This window comes from Heloderma suspectum, chromosome 4, assembly GCF_057233095.1.
Source record: "Heloderma suspectum isolate Gila_16-S chromosome 4, 16-S_ref, whole genome shotgun sequence".
In the NCBI taxonomy this organism is placed as follows: domain Eukaryota; kingdom Metazoa; phylum Chordata; class Lepidosauria; order Squamata; family Helodermatidae; genus Heloderma; species Heloderma suspectum.
The window spans coordinates 37,715,815-37,735,647 of NC_139461.1; the positions used below are offsets into that span (position 1 = coordinate 37,715,815).

The 19,833-nt window shown below is 44.1% G+C and overlaps 1 protein-coding gene across 5 annotated transcripts in view; it reads right to left on the bottom strand.

The window, feature by feature from the left end:
• DCSTAMP (dendrocyte expressed seven transmembrane protein) overlaps window positions 1–19,356 on the bottom strand; it is a 105,356-nt gene extending 86,000 nt beyond the window's left edge. The window contains exons 1-2 of one of the 5 annotated variants that reach the window (XM_084848965.1): window positions 3,830–3,901; window positions 235–1,621 (exon numbers count right to left, since the gene is read on the bottom strand). In XM_084848965.1, coding sequence (XP_084705091.1) covers window positions 235–1,260 — 1,026 coding nt within the window. In that variant the 5' untranslated portion in view covers window positions 1,261–1,621; window positions 3,830–3,901. Of the gene's footprint in view, window positions 1–234; window positions 2,017–3,789; window positions 4,056–19,213 lie in introns of those variants that run through there. The other 4 variants (XM_084848961.1, XM_084848960.1, XM_084848963.1 and 1 more) reach the window with 4 other exon arrangements.
• Window positions 19,357–19,833: the final 477 nt, after the last annotated feature.

Consider the following 19,833-nt stretch of genomic DNA (forward strand, 5'->3'; position numbering starts at 1 on the left):
TGACCTCTCTCCACACCAAACATTCAGCTTGACTGAATGATGGATGTTTCAAACCACCTTTTTACATGTGTGTGTGGGAGGATGATATTTACAGGCCTTTAAAACCCAGGGCTTTTTGTGCTGTGCAACCCACAGGCCTTCTGTACTTTGCATAAGTTTATTCTGCGGAAAAAAATTGTATCTATAGCAATAAAAGCCAGAGAAAAGTGCTGGTACTGTAGTTAAGATACTTACATGGTAATACAATTTCAAATGGACCTCTAGCTCAGGGAAATCTTGGAGATGCTTGCTCACTGAAAAAATGAGCCAGTAAAGCAAATAATCTACTGCTGCAAAGAGAGCCCAAATACAAAGGTTAGCAAGCACGGGGAGAAAAAAACGTGCTGTGCATTTCCTTTCTTTGTGCGTTTGGCAAAAAGATGGGACCATTGTGTACACATTTCTTTCTTCTTTGCTGAGGGGAAGGACTGAGAGCTTTTGTTGCTGCCACAGCTGCTCATTGTATCTAATAAACTCCTTTGTAATGTAAGTGTTCTTAAACTTGAGGTTGTGCGTGCTCAGGAATTTTCGGAGGAAGAGATATGTCCCAAGAAGAATGAAAGCAGTCCCCAGAAGAGGGAGCACTTTCTTCCCCAAACACGACTGTAGGGCTAGTATGGAGGAGATTTGGTTGGTGACATTCTGGATGACCACCATTGTTTTGTTCAGCCTGAGTTTCAAGTCTTCGTCTGAAACTGAATAAGACATACTCAGCTTGTCATCCAGTGACACTATATCTTTAAATGGATTGCTCAGGGCCTTGGTCTGATAGTAAATCCACCAAATTGCTTTAATGTAGTGGCTGAGAAAGGAAAAACGCTGGGATTCAAGGATACAACTTACACTATCTGCCAGCTGCTTGAGGTTGTGGAAAATATTTTGGATGTTGCCAGCTACCACTACACCAGTCCCAGCAGCGATTAGGGTGTTTCTTCCTTCACGCAGTCCGCAGGAAAGGAAGAAGAGAGCAGCAAAGCAGCGTAGACACCTGAAGAAGCACAAACTTATCGAAAGAGTAATCCAGGAAAATAGGCATGTGACTATAGAAAACGTGGGATAGTCCATTAATAAGGAATACCCGGCTAAGAACAGGAACACATTTGCTATTAAACTGACGGAGCTGCAGATTGCAAACAGAAGCCAAAGGTTCTTGCAGCCAGGCTTCCTCTTGGCCACAAAATGCTCCCATACATGCTGAGCAAATGCAGCAAAAGAAGTCATTTTCTTCAGGGGTCAGGAGATCCTGTTATGGCGGGTGAAGATGGAAATAGACAAGAGTAAAATGTGTCTTTGAGAGGTCACCTATGGAGTTTGTGCTTTAATGAAGGGCCTTGTTCAAAATGGAACGATTTACAAGCCAGTTCTCACATGCCTCCAGGCTAACCAGACTCGGGCATGATCAAGCCAAGAAAAGTGCACCGTGTTCCAGAGTGTTTGATCTTGCATGGAGGTGCCGCTGATTGTCTGTATCCTGTCTTCTCGAAGACCATCATGGGAGTTTTCTGACACATGGGAAGGGGTGGCTGCACAATTGAGCTGGTGAAAAATGATCATTTGATTGCTCTGCCGCTTATCCAGATTGCTGTTCAGTGTAAAAAAAAGGATGAATGGGGAAAAAATAATTCAACACAAATGCATTCAACAACTATCTGTGTGATCATATTTCTTACATACACACACACACCCCAAATGTCACAGGGCATTCCTTCCTTTTTTATTTTTAAAATTATAAAAATCCCAGCTGTTTAAAGAGATCAGCTATACAGTTTACATTTTACCTGGAAACATAACTTAGCAGCTTTCACTTGTTACTTGCTCCTTCTATTGCTTCAATAGAACAAAATGTCTCCTAAAGAGGCAGCACTGATTTATAAGCATATTAGCTTTTTAACACAACACAATCAGATTCTAATTAAATAAGACAAACTTTTCCAATTTTGTCCTGTAATGAGTCTGTTGTCTTAATAAATATCATTTTATAAGGATAACATCTTTTGTTTTTAACTGAAATGCAGCAGGTTACTGAGCAGTGGGGTAGATGTTTATACATACACAGATCTTAAGATTATTAATATCCTTCTCATTTGCAGTTTTTATTATTCATGTGTCTGTATTTTTATCCATTCTGATTCTAAAACAGACATAAAGTAAGAAAAGGATGGAATTTTCCAAAAGTTTATGTCCTGGAATCAAATACACGTCGAATAACATCTTTCCCCATATGAACTCTCCCCATCACCTGTGCAGATTCCCATCTCTGAGGGAGTAATAATATTATTTGGATGCCTTTGTCCTAGCAGCTCTTAGAATGTGGTCCTAAGGAAAGCCTGTCAATGTCTCTCTCTAATGATATTCTAGGAGAAATGCTAGGGCAGGTTCAGTTTCTTTTTCAGGGTATTTTATCGCTGATATATTGTGGCTGTTGATGTTCTTATTTGCTTGTGTTTTATTACAATGTGTGAGTTATAGGCATAATCAACAACTTTACAAAGCGTCACAATGTTTATAACAGGATCGTTGGTTCGAGCAATTAAAGGTGCAATCCTATGCATGTTTAGACAGAAAGAAGTCCTACAATGGCTGGGGCATGCTGGGAGTTGTAGGACTTCTTTCTGTCTAAACATGCTTAGGGTGATGCTATAAATCACCAATGCATACCTGATTTTGAACATCCGCTGATTAGATACTAAATAAATGCTTCATTGTTAAAGATAAATATTTGTTAACATTGCTTATAGCAGAGGTGGGCAACTTGTAGCCCTCCAGATGTTTTGGCCTACAGCTTCCATCAGCGCTAGCCAGCATAGCGAGTGGTAAGGGATGATAAGAGTTGTCCAGAAAACATCTGGAGGGCCATATGCTGCCCACCCCGGCAAACGGGGGCAGCCTCCCCAGTCCACTGATTCTACACTGTCTTGCTCAATGTGGTTCCACACTGCTGCTGCTATTCTAAATACGTCCAAAGACAAATGTATTTTCCCGCTTTCCCTGCAACCAGCAAAATGGCGATGTGGGCCAAAACTGAGGCACTACTACAACTATTGATTTGCAGTGCAATCCTAAGCACACTTACTAGGGAGTAAGTCCCACTAAGACCATTGATTTACTTCAAAGTAAACAAACTTAGGATTGCACTGCACACCTGCAATTATATGCATACTTAATTAGATGTAAATCGATACATAGCCTAAGAGGAGAATCATAGAATTATAGAGCCAGAACAGACCTTAGAGGTCATCTGGTTGAAGCCCCTCCTCAGTTCAGCATCTACAATGTAGGATGCAGTTACAACATCCCTCCAGCCTCTGCTTAAATTCCTCCAGTGATCTGTCTCCCAAGGCAGTCTGTTCTGCTGTCAAACAGCCATTAATTAGGAAGTTTTTCTTAAGGGTGAGCCAAAATCTGCTCCCCTGCACTCATTGGTTCTACTCCTGCCCTCTGGAGCAACAGAAAAAAGTTCTACATGACAGCCCACCAGATGTTTGAAGGCAGGTATAATGTCTCCCCTTAATCTTCTCTTCAGGCTAAACATACTCAGCAATTTCAATCATTCTTGATAGGACGTGGTTTCCAGACCCCTCACAATCTTGGTCATCCTCCTTCAGACATGCTACCGTTTGTCAATGACCTTCTAAAAATATGGTGCCCAGAACAAGACAGTAAGTACTCCAGACATCTGACCTGACCAGAAAACAAGGGAAATGTGTTACATATTTCTGCATGGATTTTGACAGATATATTATTACCCACCTGGAGTGTACTTGAAAGCATAATTCTGAAGATTACTTACAGATTTTCAGGCAAACCACCTTAAGATTTTTCATGTCGTGGTGTTTCTTGTCTCTGAGGAGAAGCACTGACTAGTGCTTACAAATAAGCTTTTGATGAGTCACTCCAGACATTTAACCCACCCACCTAATGAGTCAGACAAATGATGATCCTGAAATGGTTCTGGTTTTGATGGTAATAAATGTGGAAGTATTTGCAAGAAGAACCACTGCTGATCTGGACACAACAATACATATCCTCAAAGGAAGATTAAATATAGATTCAGTTGTGTGTTGAACATCTTCTTAAGGCTGAACTAGATGAGACATTAAGCCTGTGATTCCCGTTGCATGCTTGCTTTTTCGTTATTAAATAGCAGTCACAAGGGAGGGTGACCCAGACATGGGAGGGGCAGTGTGGGGGAGGGGCTTTAACCTTTTCCTCTGCCACAGTCCCAACTTGGATTGGGACCCACCATGGCTTCTATTTGCCCCAGGGGTCAAATAGCAACCTAGGCCAAAGAGCAACCATGGGGAGCACCCATCTGGATCATGACTAGGGTGGGTACAAAGGTTAACGCCATGATTCCAATCTGGATTGCCCGCCTCACAACTGCTATTTAGTAAAGAAAATCCAAGGATGGAAGAGCCAGTCTATCAGTGAACAGTTTAATTATAATGAAGGTAATCAATGGAGACATGGAACTGATCTGTTGAAATCAGACAAAGGGAGTTGTTTTTAAAGTAACTTCTAATTTTATGTGCCTATTAATGTGCCTTAATGTCCCATGTGTGCCTATTTATGCCTTCATCGGAAGCCCTGCTCCAAGTGACCCTACATGCTATGATTCTGTAGGAGGCTGTTTGTGAGCAGGCCTTTCAGTGGTGGCCCCCCAATTGTGGAATGCCCTCCCAAGAGGAGAGGCTCATCTGGTACCTTCATGGTTGATCTTTCAGTGCTAGACAACTCCCTTTTTATTCTCTCAGACATTTTAACTTGCTATACCTTTTTATTGCCCAGTTCTATTTTGTACTTTAGATCTTACGTTCTAAAATTGTGTTGTGTTTTGAGCTGTTTTATCTTCGTGACTGTTTTAAATCTTGTTTGCTGCCTTGTTGTTTCGGTCTCTGTTTCGAATGCTTATTGTGTTCTTGCTACTGCATTTTATTGTGATTGTATCTTGGAGTTCTTGATTACAGTTATCATTGTTTTGTTTTTATGCTGTATGTCACCCTGAGAGCCTACAGGGAAAGCCATAGGTTAAATAAACAAATAATGTTGCATGTATAAACTCTTATTAATAACTGCATTGTTACCCCCGCTTATGAAAATAGAAACTAAACATTTCTCAGCAAGCGCTTAGATGATCATCAAAGGAAAAAACTATTTGGTTACTACTAACTCTTATACATAGTTATGTATAAGAACTACTATTTTTTTACAGTCTTGTATACTGGGATAACAGGAAAGGAACCTCTAAGAGTTGCAAAAGTAACTCCTTGAAAAGGCAATAATTACTGAAAGGAGAAGCAGTGGAATATAGGGAAAAGCAGTGGAATATAGGGAAAAGCAGTAGAACTATACCATTTATAAAATCAGGATCAGAATTTATAGGGAATTTGTTTTGCTTCATAGGCAAAAAGGGTTTTGTCCCCCACTACTACCATGTGTCACATGACTTATGATAAACATTTCATGGAGAGAAGTGGGGTAGCGTGAGAAAGGAGAAGTGCAACTGTGTTGTAACAGTTTGTAATGATTTGGTTTGGTGTAAATGCGACTGAAACAGAACTAATGCATTTAGGTTCAACCAAATGCATAAAGAAATACAGTAGCAAAGTCTTCCTGAGGGCCATCCCACAAATTCTAGCAGCAAAATGAGGTTGACCACTGAGGGGACACTCAACAGGTAGCTACATCCAATCTTGATGAATGTACCTCTTTGAAACACATGTTTGCAAAGACATTTGTCTCATTCACATTTTTAGGTGCACACACACAAAAACACGTTAAGTCTATACCTAAAAATTGTAATGGCCAAAATCCAACATGGAGTTAGTTATGCTTCTGCCCCATTTATTTCAATGGTACTTAAATGCACATAACTATGCACTGGATTGTGGTTACTGTGTGAAGTGCCCGAGACACAATTCCACACCTCATGGTCCCATAAAGTAGAGAAATGTGAGTAGGAGTGTTCGCAGTGCTTTAAAGTAATTCTTCTATTTTTTTTGGAAATACTTTTTATTCTATTTTTTTTCTTTATAAATGAAATAAACAATACCAACAACCCAGTCATTATCTACAGTTTCCAACAATACAGGATTCTTTAAAGTAATTCTTAATGAATCTCATATGGGACATCTGAAATACTGTATTCATTACTGCAACGTTCACGTGTGTACATGTTTGCGAGCGCAAACACGCATATATGTTTGTTGTTGTTGTTGTTAAGTTGTGTCCGACTCTTCGTGACCCCATGGACCATAGCACGCCAGGCTTTCCTGTCGTCAAGTACCTAAAACATTGTGGGGATGATCCAGTTTTCTGCCTCATCCCCTTGCAAATATGCTGCACCATGTGGCCTCTCCCCTCCAGCCGCTTCTCTCACTGGCATCCCTTGTAGATGCAGGCAGCTTTGCGCACCTAATGTTATGCATAGGGGAAGGATCCAATCAGACCCATTTTCTAAACTATCTAGTGATCCTTTGCAATATATGTTGTATTCAAACATGTTGTTATTCTGTGTTGTGAATGTGTTCTGTATTTGTCCTTTGCAGAATTATTTTAAAAGAGAAAACTTAAGTATTAAAAAAAACACCAGAAAAGGATTTGTCAGGTATCCGGTAGGTTAGATTATTATTAATGATCTGGGAAGAGGAATAAAATGTATGCCATCCATAACTGAAAGTGATTCCAACACTTTGGAGAATAAAGGAAATCTTGGCATACTAGAGAACTAGCTGTAGACCAAACAAACGAATTCCCAAGATAACCTGAACAGCCCTTGTCCAGAAAAATTTATTGGCACCTAAGACCCATTCAAATCAATGGGACTTAAATTAGTCACAGTTAATTTGTGCTATTGATTTCAACATGACTTGTTGTTCAGTCGTGTCCGACTCTTCGTGACCCCATGGACCATAGCACGCCAGGCCTTCCTGTCCTGCGCTCTCTCCCGGAGCGTGCTCAAGTCCATATTCATTGCATCAGTGATGCTATCTAGCCATCTCATCCTCTGCCGTCCCCTTCTCCTTTTGCCTTCAGTCTTTCCCAGCATCAGCATCCAGTGACTTTTCTCTTCGCATTAGGTGGCCAAAGTATTTGAGCTTCAGCTTCAGTATCTGTCCTTCCAATGAGCATGAGATTTCCTTTAGGATGGACTGATTTGACCTCCTTGCAGTCCAGGGGACTCGTAAGAGTCTTCTCCAGCACCACAGTTCGAAAGCATCGATTCTTTCAGCCTTCCTTATAGTCCAGCTCTCATGTTACTAATGGGAGAACCATAGCTTTGATTATATGAACCTTGGTCAGCAAGGTGATGTCTCTGCTTCTTACTGTGCTGTCTAGGTTTGCCATAGCTTTCCTCCCAAGGAGCAAGCGTCTTTTAATTTCATGGCTACACTCACCGTCTGCGGTGATCTTGGAGCCCAAGAAAATAAAATCTGTCACTGCTTCCATTTCTTCCCCTTCTATATGCCAGGAAGTGATGGGGCCAGATGCCATGATTTTAGTTTTTTTAATGTTGAGTTTCAAGCCAGCTTTTGCACTCTCCTCTTCCACCCTCAACAAGAGGCTCTTTAGATCCTCTTCGCTTTTGGACATTAGGGTGGTATCATCTGCGTATCTGAGGTTGTTGAGAATTCTCCCAGCAATCTTAATTCCGACCTGTGATTCATCCAACCCGGCATTTCTCATGATGTAGTCTGCATATAAATTAAATAAGCAGGGTGACAATATGCAGCCTTGTCGTACTCCTTTCCCAATTTTGAACCAATCGGTTGTTCCATGCCCGGTTCTTACTGTTGCTTCTTGACCCTCGTACAGGTTTCTCAGGAGACAGGTAAGGTGGTCTGGTACTCCCCTCCCTTAAAGAATTTGCCACAGTTTGTTGTGATCCACACAATCAAAGGCTTTAACATAGCCAATGAAGCAGGAATAGATGTTTTTCTGGAATTCTCTTGCTTTCTCCATGATCCAGCGAAAGTTGGCGATTTGATCTCTAGTTCCTCTGCCTCTTCAAAACCCAGCTTGTACTTCCGGTAGTTCTCGGTTCATATAATGCTGAAGCCTAGCCTGTAGGATTTTGAGCATAACCTTGCTGGCATGTGAAATGAGCGCAATTGTTTGAACACTCTTTGGCATTGCCCTTCTTTGGAATTGGAATGTAAACTGACCTTTTCCAGTCTTGTGGCCACTGTTGAGTCTGTTGAGTTTTTCCAGTCTTGTGGCCATTTTTTGGCATATTGAGTGCAGCACTTTAACAGCATCATCTTTTAGGATTTTAAATAGCTCAGCTGGAAGACTGTCATCTCCGCTAGCTTTGTTGTTCATAATGCTTCCTAAGGCCCACTTGACTTCACTCTCTAGGATGTCCGGCTCAAGTTCAGTGGCCACACTATCATGGCTATCAGGGACATTAAGATCTTCCCTGTTTAGTTCTTCTGTGTATTCTTGCCACCTCTTCTTAATCTCATCTGCTTCTGTTAGGTCCCTGCCTTCTTTGTCCTTTATCATGCCCGTCTTTGCACAAAACGTTCCCTTGAGATCTCCAATTTTCTTGAAGAGATCTCTAGTCTTTCCCATTCTATTGTTTTCTTTGATTTCTTTGCATTGTTCATTTAAGAAGGCCTTCTTGTCTCTCCTTGCTATTCTCTGGAACTCTGCATTCAGTTGGGTATATCTTCCCCTTTCTCCCTTGCTTTTCACTTCCCTTCTTTCCTCAGCTACTTGTAAAGCCTCATCAGACAGCCACTTGGCTTTCTTGCATTTCTTTTTCTTTGGGATGGATTTCATTGCTGCCTCCTGAACAATGTTACGGACCTCCGTCCATAGTTCCTCAGGCACTCTGTCTATCCGGTCTAATCCCTGAAATCTATTCCTCACCTCCACTGTATATTCATAAGGGATATGATTTAGGTCATACCTGAATGGTTTAGTGGTTTTCCCTACGTTCTTCAATTTAAGCCAAAATGTAGCAATAACAAGCTCATGATCTGAGCCACAGTCAGCTCCAGGTCTTGTTTTTACTGCCTGTATAGAGCTTCTCCATCTTTGGCTGCAAAGTACATAATCAATCTGATTTCAATATTGACCGTCTGGTGATGTCCATGTGTAGAGTCGTCTCTTGTGCTGTTGGAAAAGAGTGCTTGCTATGATCAGCGTGTTCTCTTGGCAAAACTCTATTAGCCTTTGTCCTGCTTCATTTTGTGCACCAAGGCCATGCTTGCCTGTTATCCCAGTGATTTCTTGACTTCCTACTTTAGCATTCCAATCTCCTATGATGAAGAGGACATCTTTTTTTGGTGTTAGTTCTAGAAGGTGTTGTAGGTCTTCATAGAACCAATCAACCTCAGCTTCTTCGGCCTCAGTGGTTGGGGCATAGACTTGAATTACTGTTTTGTTGAATGGTTTGCCTTGGATTCGTACTGAGATCATTCTATCGTTTTTAAGGTTGTACCCCAGTACTGCTTTTCCCACCCTTTTGTTGACTATGAGTGCTACTCCATTTCTTCTAAGGGTTCTTGCCCACAATAGTAGATATGATGGTCACCTGAATTAAATTCGCTCATACTTGTCCATTGTAGTTCGCTGATTCCCAAGATGTCGATGTTCAATCTTGCCATCTCATGTTTGACCACCTCCAGCTTACCTTGATTCATTGATCTTACATTGATCTTACATTACATTCTAAACAATATTGTTTTCTCCATTCTGCCTTCTTTCCTGGATTTCTAATCAGGTGCGGGGCATACATGTGATAAGATTCTCCACAGTGCTTCCTTAAACAAGTGGAAACTCTCAAGGATGGCAGTAATTTGACAGCATTCACTTATTTGCTCCCAGCATCTGATATCCAAAATATACACTGCCTGACTGCCTCTGAACATGGAGATTCAGTGTAACTATATCATGGCTCTTATTCAACATGAGTATCTCTAATTCCTCTTTAAAAAGCTATATAAGCTAGTAGCTCCCGACACTGTTCCTATGATTTTGAACCAGACTCTAACATGGGCTCTGAAATTGGCTGAAATCCAGGTTCTGTCACAAGCTCACTGGCAAGTCACTTTTTCTTAGCGTTTCTGTTCTCCTAAATAAATGGGTATAATCTATAAAAATGGGTATTTATTTATTTTTTCATTTCTATACTGCCCAATAGCTGAAGGTCTCTGGGCAGTTATAATATTACAGATGGATATAATACCAATTTTAAATATTATTATATTATATATTATTATTATTTTACTATAGATGGATGTAATACCCATCTGCAAAATGGGTATAATTATCTAAACCAAATCAGTTTGAAAGGAGGAACAGCACAATTTGATGTTTATTGAGAAGTCAGTCCCATTCAGTTCAATGAGACTTTACTCACAGGAAAGTGTGTATAGGATTGCAGCCTATGGGTACACATACTAAGTAAGCTTAATGGGGCTTACTTCTGAATAAGCATGCTCAAGGTCACACTGAATGGAATAAAGATCACACTCAAGTGACACTATTGTTATGCCCAGTTCCTGAGACAAAATCAATTTAGGTGATTAAAAAATGAAGTAATATATAGATAAAATTGGCAGAGTTATGCATAGATTTTGGGGATGTCTGAACTCTTTTGTATTAAATATATTCTGCAAAAAATAAAACCACTTGCGTGAAAACTATCATGTTTGAGATCTGAGTGTGATTTTCTGGACAGCTGGTTCCTCCAGCAAGTGTTCATAACATTGGAGCATGGGGCCATGCTGTTTCACCATTGCAACAGACTTGACATCCACAGAATGGCTCTGTCCCTGCTGTTTCAAGGGCGTCTACCAAATGAGACACACAGCATGCGGAACTCATCAGAGCTTCTAAATTACATTTAATGGAAGAGTGTAATTGAATGCTCCATGAGGAGCACCCCTGACATACATCAGTATGTCAGTGTAGTATGTATTCTTTTCCATAGATGAGTGTTGCTGCCTCAGAAGAAACACTGCACAGATCTTCAAGTGAGAAGGACAGATTTAAGAGCTGCTCTTCCTGCAGCCCAGATTACAATAGTGGGGGAAGGCAGGGAAGAGTGTGTGTGAACATGTGCTGGTCAGGTTTGTCATCAACCGCCAGCACCCTCCAACAGCTGCTGGGGACTCAGCACCCTGGCAGGGCCCATGAGCACTGACGTCTGCTTCCAGGGCTCCACACGAGGCAGCTGGGTGTCCTACATGTGAGGTATTGTGGGAAATTTAAATGGTGGCTCTCTGCTGGTTGAAGCACTGTTGCTACTGGCCACCAGGTAACACTTCAGGGTCCCACCAATGTAAGACGGAGCCCATCACAGGATCTTTTGTAAAGGGACCCCTCAAAACAGTGCTGGTAACTCTGTTGGGCTGGAATGTAAACTTGAAGAAAGGAAATTCACTTATTTATTTAAAATATTTCTTGGCCGCCTTTCAGGGCAGAGGCCCTCCCAAGGCAGCTTACAACAATAGAATACATAAAAACAATTAAAATATTAAAAGTGATAAAAATATAAAAACAATAAAACCAACAATAAAAGCCAACAATAAAACCAACAATGATGTTAACACAGCAGCAACAGCAACAATAGGAGTCATATCAATAGAAGGCCAAGGTAAAATAATATGTTTTCAAGGCCTTCTTAAAAGTCTGCAATGACAGAGCATGGTGGACCTCCAATGGCAGCTTGTTCCAAAGGTGTGGGGCCACTGCAGTGAAGGCCCTCTCACGTGTAGCCACCCACCTGACTGCTCTCACAGGTGGACAAATGAGAAGGGCCTCTCTTTCTGATCATAAAGTGAGGGCAGGCTGATATGGGTGTAGGCGGTCCTTCAAGTAACTTGGTCCCAAACTGTTTAAGGCTTTAAAGGTCAAAACCAGCACTTTGAATTGGGCCCAGAAACGCACCGGTAACCAGTGCGGCTGGTGCAGTATAGGCGTTATATGACTGAATTGCCTTGACCCCACCAATACTCTGGCGGCCGCATTCTGCACAAGCTGGAGTTTCTGAACCATGAGCACTGACATCTGCTTCTTGTAATCACAGTTACAAGATGGGGGATACGTGGCTCAACCACACTACAAGCGAGAAAGCTCTTGGAATTGTTGTCGATCACAAGCTGAATATGAGCCAGCAATGTGATGTGGCTGCAAAAAAGGCAAATGCTATTTTGGGCTGCATTCATAGAAGCATAGCTTCCAAATAACGAGAAGTACTAGTTCCCCTCTACTCAGCACTGGTTAGGCCTCATCTGGAGTACTGTGTCCAGTTCTGGGCACCACACTTTAAGAAGGATGCAGACAAACTGGAGAGGGTTCAGAGGAGGGCAACAAAGATGATCAGGGGACTGGAAACAAAGCCCTATGAAGAGAGACTGAAAGAACTGGGCATGTTTAGCCTTGAGAAGAGAAGACTGAGGGGAGATATGATAGCGCTCCTCAAGTACTTGAAAGGTTGTCACAGAGAGGAAGGCCAGGATCTCTTCTCGATCATCCCAGAGTGCAGGACACGGAATCATGGGCTCAAGTGACAGGAAGCCAGATTCCGGAAAACTTCCTGACTGTAAGAGCAATACGACAATGGAACCAATTACCTGTGGAGGTGGTGGGCTCTCCCACACTGGAGGCCTTCAAGACGAGGCTGGACAGCCATTTGTCAGGGACGCTCTGACTTGGATTCCTGCATTGAGCAGGGGGTTGGACTCGATGGCCTTGTAGGCCCCTTCCAACCCTACTATTCTATGATTCTATGATCCTAAAATGCAGGACACGGAATCATGGGATTCCAGGAAACCAGATTCTGGCTTAACATCAGGAAAAACTTCCTGACTGTTAGAGCAATATGTCAATGGGACCAATTAGCTGGGGAGGTGGTAGGCTCTCCCGCACTGGAGGCATTCAAGATGAGGCTGGACAGCCATCTGTCAGGGATGCTTTGACTTGGATTCCTGCACTGAGCAGGGGGGTTGGACTCGATGGTCTTATAGGCCCCTTCCAACCTTACTATTCTATGATTCTATGAACCATCTTCAAAGGCAGCCCCACATATAGCGCATTACAGTAGTCCAGCCTGGACATGACTAGTGCGTGGATAACTGAAGGAAGGTCCGTCCTCTCCAGATAGGGCTGCAGTTGGCGTTCCAGCCTAAGCTGGTAAAAAGCACTCCTGGACACGGCAGCCACCTGGGCTTCTGCAGTTTGCTCAGAGTCCAGGAGGACTCCCAGACTGCACACTTGGTCTTTCAGCGGGGGTGCAACCCCATCTAAGACCAGTTGTAAACCTCCATCTGAAGCAGTTGGTTTCCCAACCCACAGTACCTCTGTCTTGTCTGGATTAAGTTTCTGTTTGTTCACTCTCATTCACCTGGAGTCCGTGGTGGAATGGCCTCCCCCCCACCACCACCCCGCAGAATACCCCCAGGATGGACCTACCTGGTGGCGGCAGCTCCGGCGGCGGATGAAGCGGCGGCTCCAGCCCCTGCCGGGCTGCTGCGGACGCAAATGGCATCCTGCGTAGGGGACGCCATTTGTGTCCCTATGCTAGCCCTTGATAGGCTACATAAATATTTATGTAGCCTATCACGGCTAAAGCAGGAACGCAAATGGGGTAGGGGACACCATTTGCATCCCTGCTTTAGCTGTGATAGGCTTCGTAAATATATATGTAGCCTATCACGGGCTAGCATAGGGACACAAATGGCGGCCACTACGACGGCCGCCATTTGCGTCCGCAGCAGCCCAGCAGCGGCTGGAGCCACCGCCGCCACTTCATCTACCGCTGGAGCTGCCGCTGCCGCCACATCCACCACCAGGTAGGTCTGTCCTGGGGGGATTCCGCGGGGTGGCGGAGGCCGTTCCACCACGGACTCCGGGGGACCGGATTCTAAAGAATCCGGTCTCACTGGAGTCCGTGGTGGAATTCTCCGCCATTCCTATGTGAGGCCACCACACACTCCAGCACCTTGCCCAAGAATGGCAAATTTGACACAGGGCGGTAATTATCTGGAACCATAGGATCTAAATCTGGTTTCTTCAGCAAGGGCCTCACCACAGCTTCTTTCAAAGCTGTGGGGACCTTGCCGTCCCTCAAGGAGGCATTTACTACCTCTGAGGTCCAGATATCCAGCCCAACTCTGGCAGATTTCACAAGCCAGGATGGGCAAGGATCTAAAAGGCAAGTAGTAGGCCTCAGTCCTCCAAGCAGTTTGTCCACTTCCTCAGGCTGCACAAGCTGAAAGGTATCCATAACATGACTAGATGCTGCACCAGCCCCGTCCATATCAGACTCTGTCAAAACAATGTCATCCAAGTCAGTGTGAATACAAATGATTTTATCTGCAAAGTGTCTGGCAAATTGTTCACAGCGGGCCTTGAGGGTTCGAGTTCTTGTGTTCCAAGGCCTACACCCAAGAGGCCTTTAACCACATGAAATAGCTCTGCTGGACAACACTGAGCAGATGCAATGGTGGCGGAGAAGTAGGATTTCTTCACCACCATCACCGCCACAGAATAAGATCGCAAGTGGATTCTTATCTGTGTTTGATCATATTCAAAGTCTTTTGCCATTTGTGCTCTAATCGTCAACACAGTTGTTTCATTGCCCTTAGCTCCTCAGAATACCAAGGAGCTGACACAGTTCTATGACTAGGTCAAGGACATTTGGGAGCAATCATCTCAATAGCCTGGGTCATCTCCTCATTCCAAACAGTGACCAGGACTTCGGCAGGACCGCCTGCTAAGCCTGCAGAAAAATCCCCAACAGACCTCATAAATCCATCCAGATTCATCAGTCTCCAGGGGCGGACCATCAAATTTGGTCCCCCACCCCTGCGGAGGTTACATGTGGCCTGAAGGTCAAAACTGATCAGATAATGATCTGTCCATGCCAAAGGAGTCACTACTGGCTCCCCCACCTGCAGATCATTTTCTCCCAATCCAGTACAGAAAACCAGGTCCAAAGTGTGTTCTGCCACATGTGCTGGGCAAGATATTATTTGAGACAGGCCCATGGTTGACATGGCAGCCATGAAGTCCTGAGCTGCTCTTGACATAGTAGCCTCAGCATGAATATTAAAGTCCACCAACACCATACGCTTTGGGGTCCTCAGCATCATGCTCAAGACCACCTCAGTCAGCTCAGGCAGGGAGACTGTTGGGCAGCAGGGTGGGCAGTACACCAGCAGAATCCCTATCCTGTCTCGGGTGCCCAACACTGGGTACAGACACTCAAAACTGGCTGACTGTTGGATAGGGAATCTGACCAGGGGGACAGAGTCCCTACAGACCAAGGCTACCCCCCCACCCCTCTAATCGAGCTTGGTGCTGCACAAGAAATCCTGGCAGACACATTTGGGAGAGACTGACTCTTCCCTGTTCATCCAACCAAGTTTCGGTAACACAAGCCAGGTCGGCATGTTCTTCAGCTATAAGCTCAGAAATGATGTTACCTTTCTGAGTAACCGACCTGGCATTCATCAGCAGCATCTTCGGGCTAGAGGGGCCTGCAGGCAAGACACCAAAATCACGGAGGTTGGCAGGCGGACTAGAGGGGGTTAGAGCACGCAGGTGTCTCAATTGCCTCCCCCTCTCCCAATGTCGTCGCCTCCCACCACCATAGCACCCTCTGCCCAGCACTACATCTATAGTGGCCTCAACTTCCTCCACCGGTAAACGCATTTCAGTCCCGCTAAAGCCACATTCCAGGTTACGGTTACCTGATGGCGCTCTCCCGTATTACAGACAATACTGATAATATAGATTGACACCCTGGAGGAGGTTAGGTGGTAGTACCTCCCCCCAGGAGTAGATGTTCCTGCTGCTGTTTTTGCTGCTGTACCTGCGTCTTCCAAGGTGGAGGGGGAATTCTGCTGTGCACTCCTGCGTGCGTCTCCAAGTGCATCGCTAAGTGCACACTTAGTGCCGCACTTGGAGACGCAGAGGCGCTGCCTCTGCATGCCATGCCTTATATATACCTGGAGGGACAGCAGAGGGTGAACTCAGTTTGACTGATGGGCTGGGAAGCCAGCAAGATGTCACAAACAACCAAACTCCCAAACTCCCCGCCTCCTTCTCTCCCTCCTCCCAGGTGGCTGCTGTGGAAAGGAATTAAAGGTGAATGGTTGGCTGTTTTTACATACATTTCAGAATGTAAAGGTCTTGCATACACAAGCCCTGTCCAGGCATTCAGGTGAATGTGTGAGGGATTAAAGGGGGTAGAGACCTGGGGCCTTGGATATTGGCCATGTCCCCTATATCTCCGGATGCACTGGTCCTGCTCACCTCAGTTCAGATCTTACAGTGTTGAAATGGCAAGGTCTAAAGGGAGCTTTACTCATATTCGCTTGAACGTGAGTAGAACTCTCTGTGCGACCAGGAATCCTGACAAGACAGGGTCTACGAGCACACAGAATTCTACTCGTGTTCAGGTGAACGCGAGTTGAAGTCCCTTTCACACCTTCCTGATCCAACATGACAAGGTCTGAACTGAAATGGGCAGGTCCAACATGCATGGCCTTGACTCACTACTTTCTTTAAGCCCTCATGCCTGAATGCATGATTAGGGTTACACTCCCAATGGTGAGATGAATTATGCTTCCCTGTAAGGATTTGCAGATGAAATATTATGAAGCAGAATATTATTTTTTGCTGAATTCTCTTATCCATGCATGTGTATCTTGCAGCTGCTATTAATTTGTGAGGGCATCTATAGCCTTCTAGATTTTTTTTTACATGCAATGGCCATATCCTGCAAGTACCGGGTTAGATTTAAGTTGGATCAACTGAACTGGCAGAAGTGAACTTCTTTACTCCCTCCTTCCCACAGAAGCGCCTGAAAATGCTACAGAGAGAGTCAGGAAACCCTTGCTAAATGAGGTGAGCTGTGGTTGTGGGAGGATCTCCTAATATCAGGCAGAGGGACCTTCCGTGAGTGGAGTCGTTCCTCTAGCAAACAGTCCCTTCCTCTCGCAGTGAGCAGATCTTGGATCCAACCCATTATTTATAATTTCTCATCAGCCTCAGCCAAACTCAACCAAGCCCACTCCTTCCCATGCCAATAGATTTTGGGCATTCTCGGCCCAGATTTCTAGGCTGGCCCCTATAGCTAGCAACATCAGGGCAGAGGCCGGCTTACCACAAAAAGTTACTTCTGGTAAAGGATTATGGGACAATGTGGCCTGGAAAGGGTCAAGACCACCTCCTGTGTCAGCTTACATCAGTGGCTGGGTTTGTGTCCATGTTAAAAGGGCACCAATCACAAACTGATGCTGTAACCAAGATTTTTTAATAACACTTGTCAGGTCTTCCAAAATATCTATGACCTTGTTAGCCCCTGATAATGAGCTTATAAACAGTAACCTCAGCGGGTATTGGAGGGCAGAGCTGCCATATAAAACTTGTTCAGGAGTGACCGCTACAAAGTGATTGGAGCTGCCAGCTCACTGCCTTGATTAACAAACCCCATAAATACTACTTCTCCCCTCTTCCACATCTGCCTGCTGGTGCAGTGCAGTTCTGTTTGCACAGCCTTAAAAGTTGGACATCAAGGAAAATCTGCAGTACTCACTGCATTTTTTAACCTCTTTTCTCTCCATTCAGTTCTTTGAATCCCCTGCATAGCATAATTACAGTTTGTCTCCAGCATGAAACTGAATATCCTGGCCAATATTTATTAATGCAGGTTGCACAGCTCTGTCATGTGTCTCCTAAATAGTCTTGTTTTGATTTATGTAAGGTTTTCAGTTCATGCATGACTGACATGAGGCTATATTTTAGCTGCTGCTGTAACATGCAGTGTGATTCCTTTCACCAGTGCTCATTTTGTCTCAGGGAAGGTTTCACTGGGTGGTCCACCGTGCGTCAAGAACAAACAACAGTAACACTACCAAAGATTCTACTGCAGCATATTCTATTTAAGCCAATTACATTTATTGTTCTCCTCCGCATGAGTCTGCCTGAGCAAAGTTAGCTAATTGCTGATGTCCTTTTTCGGCATTCTGACTTTAGGGAGTAAACAGAGCCAAAGGATCTGCTTTGGAAGTATCAGCGCTCTGTGTTTGGAAGTACAGATCTCTTTTTGCAGTTTGAAAGGTAGACAGAGAGGAAAGAGCATTGGATGGGGGAAGAGGGCTAGCACAAGACATTTTGCTGCCTGGGGTAGCGTAGCAAATGGTGCCCCCTTCCCATGTCTAGGTACACAGTGCCCAAGGCTAGTGGAGTTATTTTGGCACCTGGGAGGGAAAAGATTCCTACAAGCAGCTTCCCCACCCCCACCAGCAGTAAAAATACAATAAAAATACATTTAATTTTTAAATTAAAAAATTTAAAATTTTAAATTTTTGTTGTTAAAATTTTACCAACTAGCTGCCCTTTCATGACACCCAAAATTAGCTGCCAGAAGCAGCCAATTCACTTTGCCTAATGGTTGGGCTGGCCCATTTAGTTACAGTGCTGTCAACATTGCTTAATTTTTAACTTTTAAACTAAAGCAAAGGGACAAAACATTGCAGTCTGTAGTGTTAGTAAAATTACTTAATAGCATCTCACAATACTAGATGTGTTTACATCAGTGATCAAATTACAAGGGTAGGCAGAAAGGGCCTGCCCTCTACTGTTTTTTAGAAAGCTGTGGGGCGCGTAATATAGCTACAGTTATGTGGCTATGGGAAAGCCAGAAAAAGGAGGGCTGGATTTATTAAAGGCCTCCTATCATTTTCCCCATAATGTGAATACTGGTTTACATGACCAAAACAAAACTGAGGCTAGTTAAATAAATAAAAGAGCACAGAACAACCAGCTGTAATTTCTTCAGCTTGCTTCCTGTCTCATGATAACTGATCATCTACAGCAGGGGTGCACAATCTTTTAGGCCCCAAGGCCCACATTGGGGGTCTGCTGGGGTGGCGGGGGCCACATATACACACACACACGTGCACCTTCATACATACATGCACATGCAACTCACATTCACACACACAAACACCACTCACTCATTCCCACTGTGCTTGTCTTGCATAATTTCTAATATTGCAACACCTTTAAGACAGGGGTATACTACCAGTACTGCATTCCTTTGGGGGGTTCCCCTATGCCCCCCTGATATACACCAACTACTCCCACTCACATACACATCCCCTCACTTCTCCCCGCACTCACTCACATATACACACACCTACTCACTCACAGTTTTAAACCTTCCTCCATTGCTGCCCCAAAATGGCGGGGAAGGGGGGGCATCTAGGAAAGGGCACTACAGGTCCTGCCATGGAAGCCTTGTTCCTAGAACATCTCTGGATCGTCACAGGAAGCACGCAGGAACTTTCCGGTAATGCTTTCTAGGATGCTCTGGGAATGAGGCTTCTATGGCAGGGACTATAGAGCCTGTTCCTAGAGCATTATTTCCTCACCTTTTCTTTTTTTTCCCGTCTGCAGTAGATGCTGAGGGTCTTGAGGCCTGCCAGACAGGTCTTGGGGGTGTTACCTGTGGCCTGCAAGCCACACTTTTTGCACCCCTGATCTAGAATCTACATCAGGGCTCCCCAATGTTTTGGGTCCAGTGGAATCTTGTGAGACTGTCATGGGCACTCTTGACAAACTGGTTGCCACGGGGGCTTGCCCATTCATGAAATGGCTTGCCTTCTACGAAACAACCATGTCCCAGAAGATAAACTGGTGAGGATAAGAGAAAAGTACACAAAGCCACTCTTTTGAACCCAATTAAGATGGTTCTGGAGGGCAGCACTTTGCTGTGCAGCATGCCAGCCTCCCACTTATTTTTTTTTTAATTACAAAAAATCTAAAGAA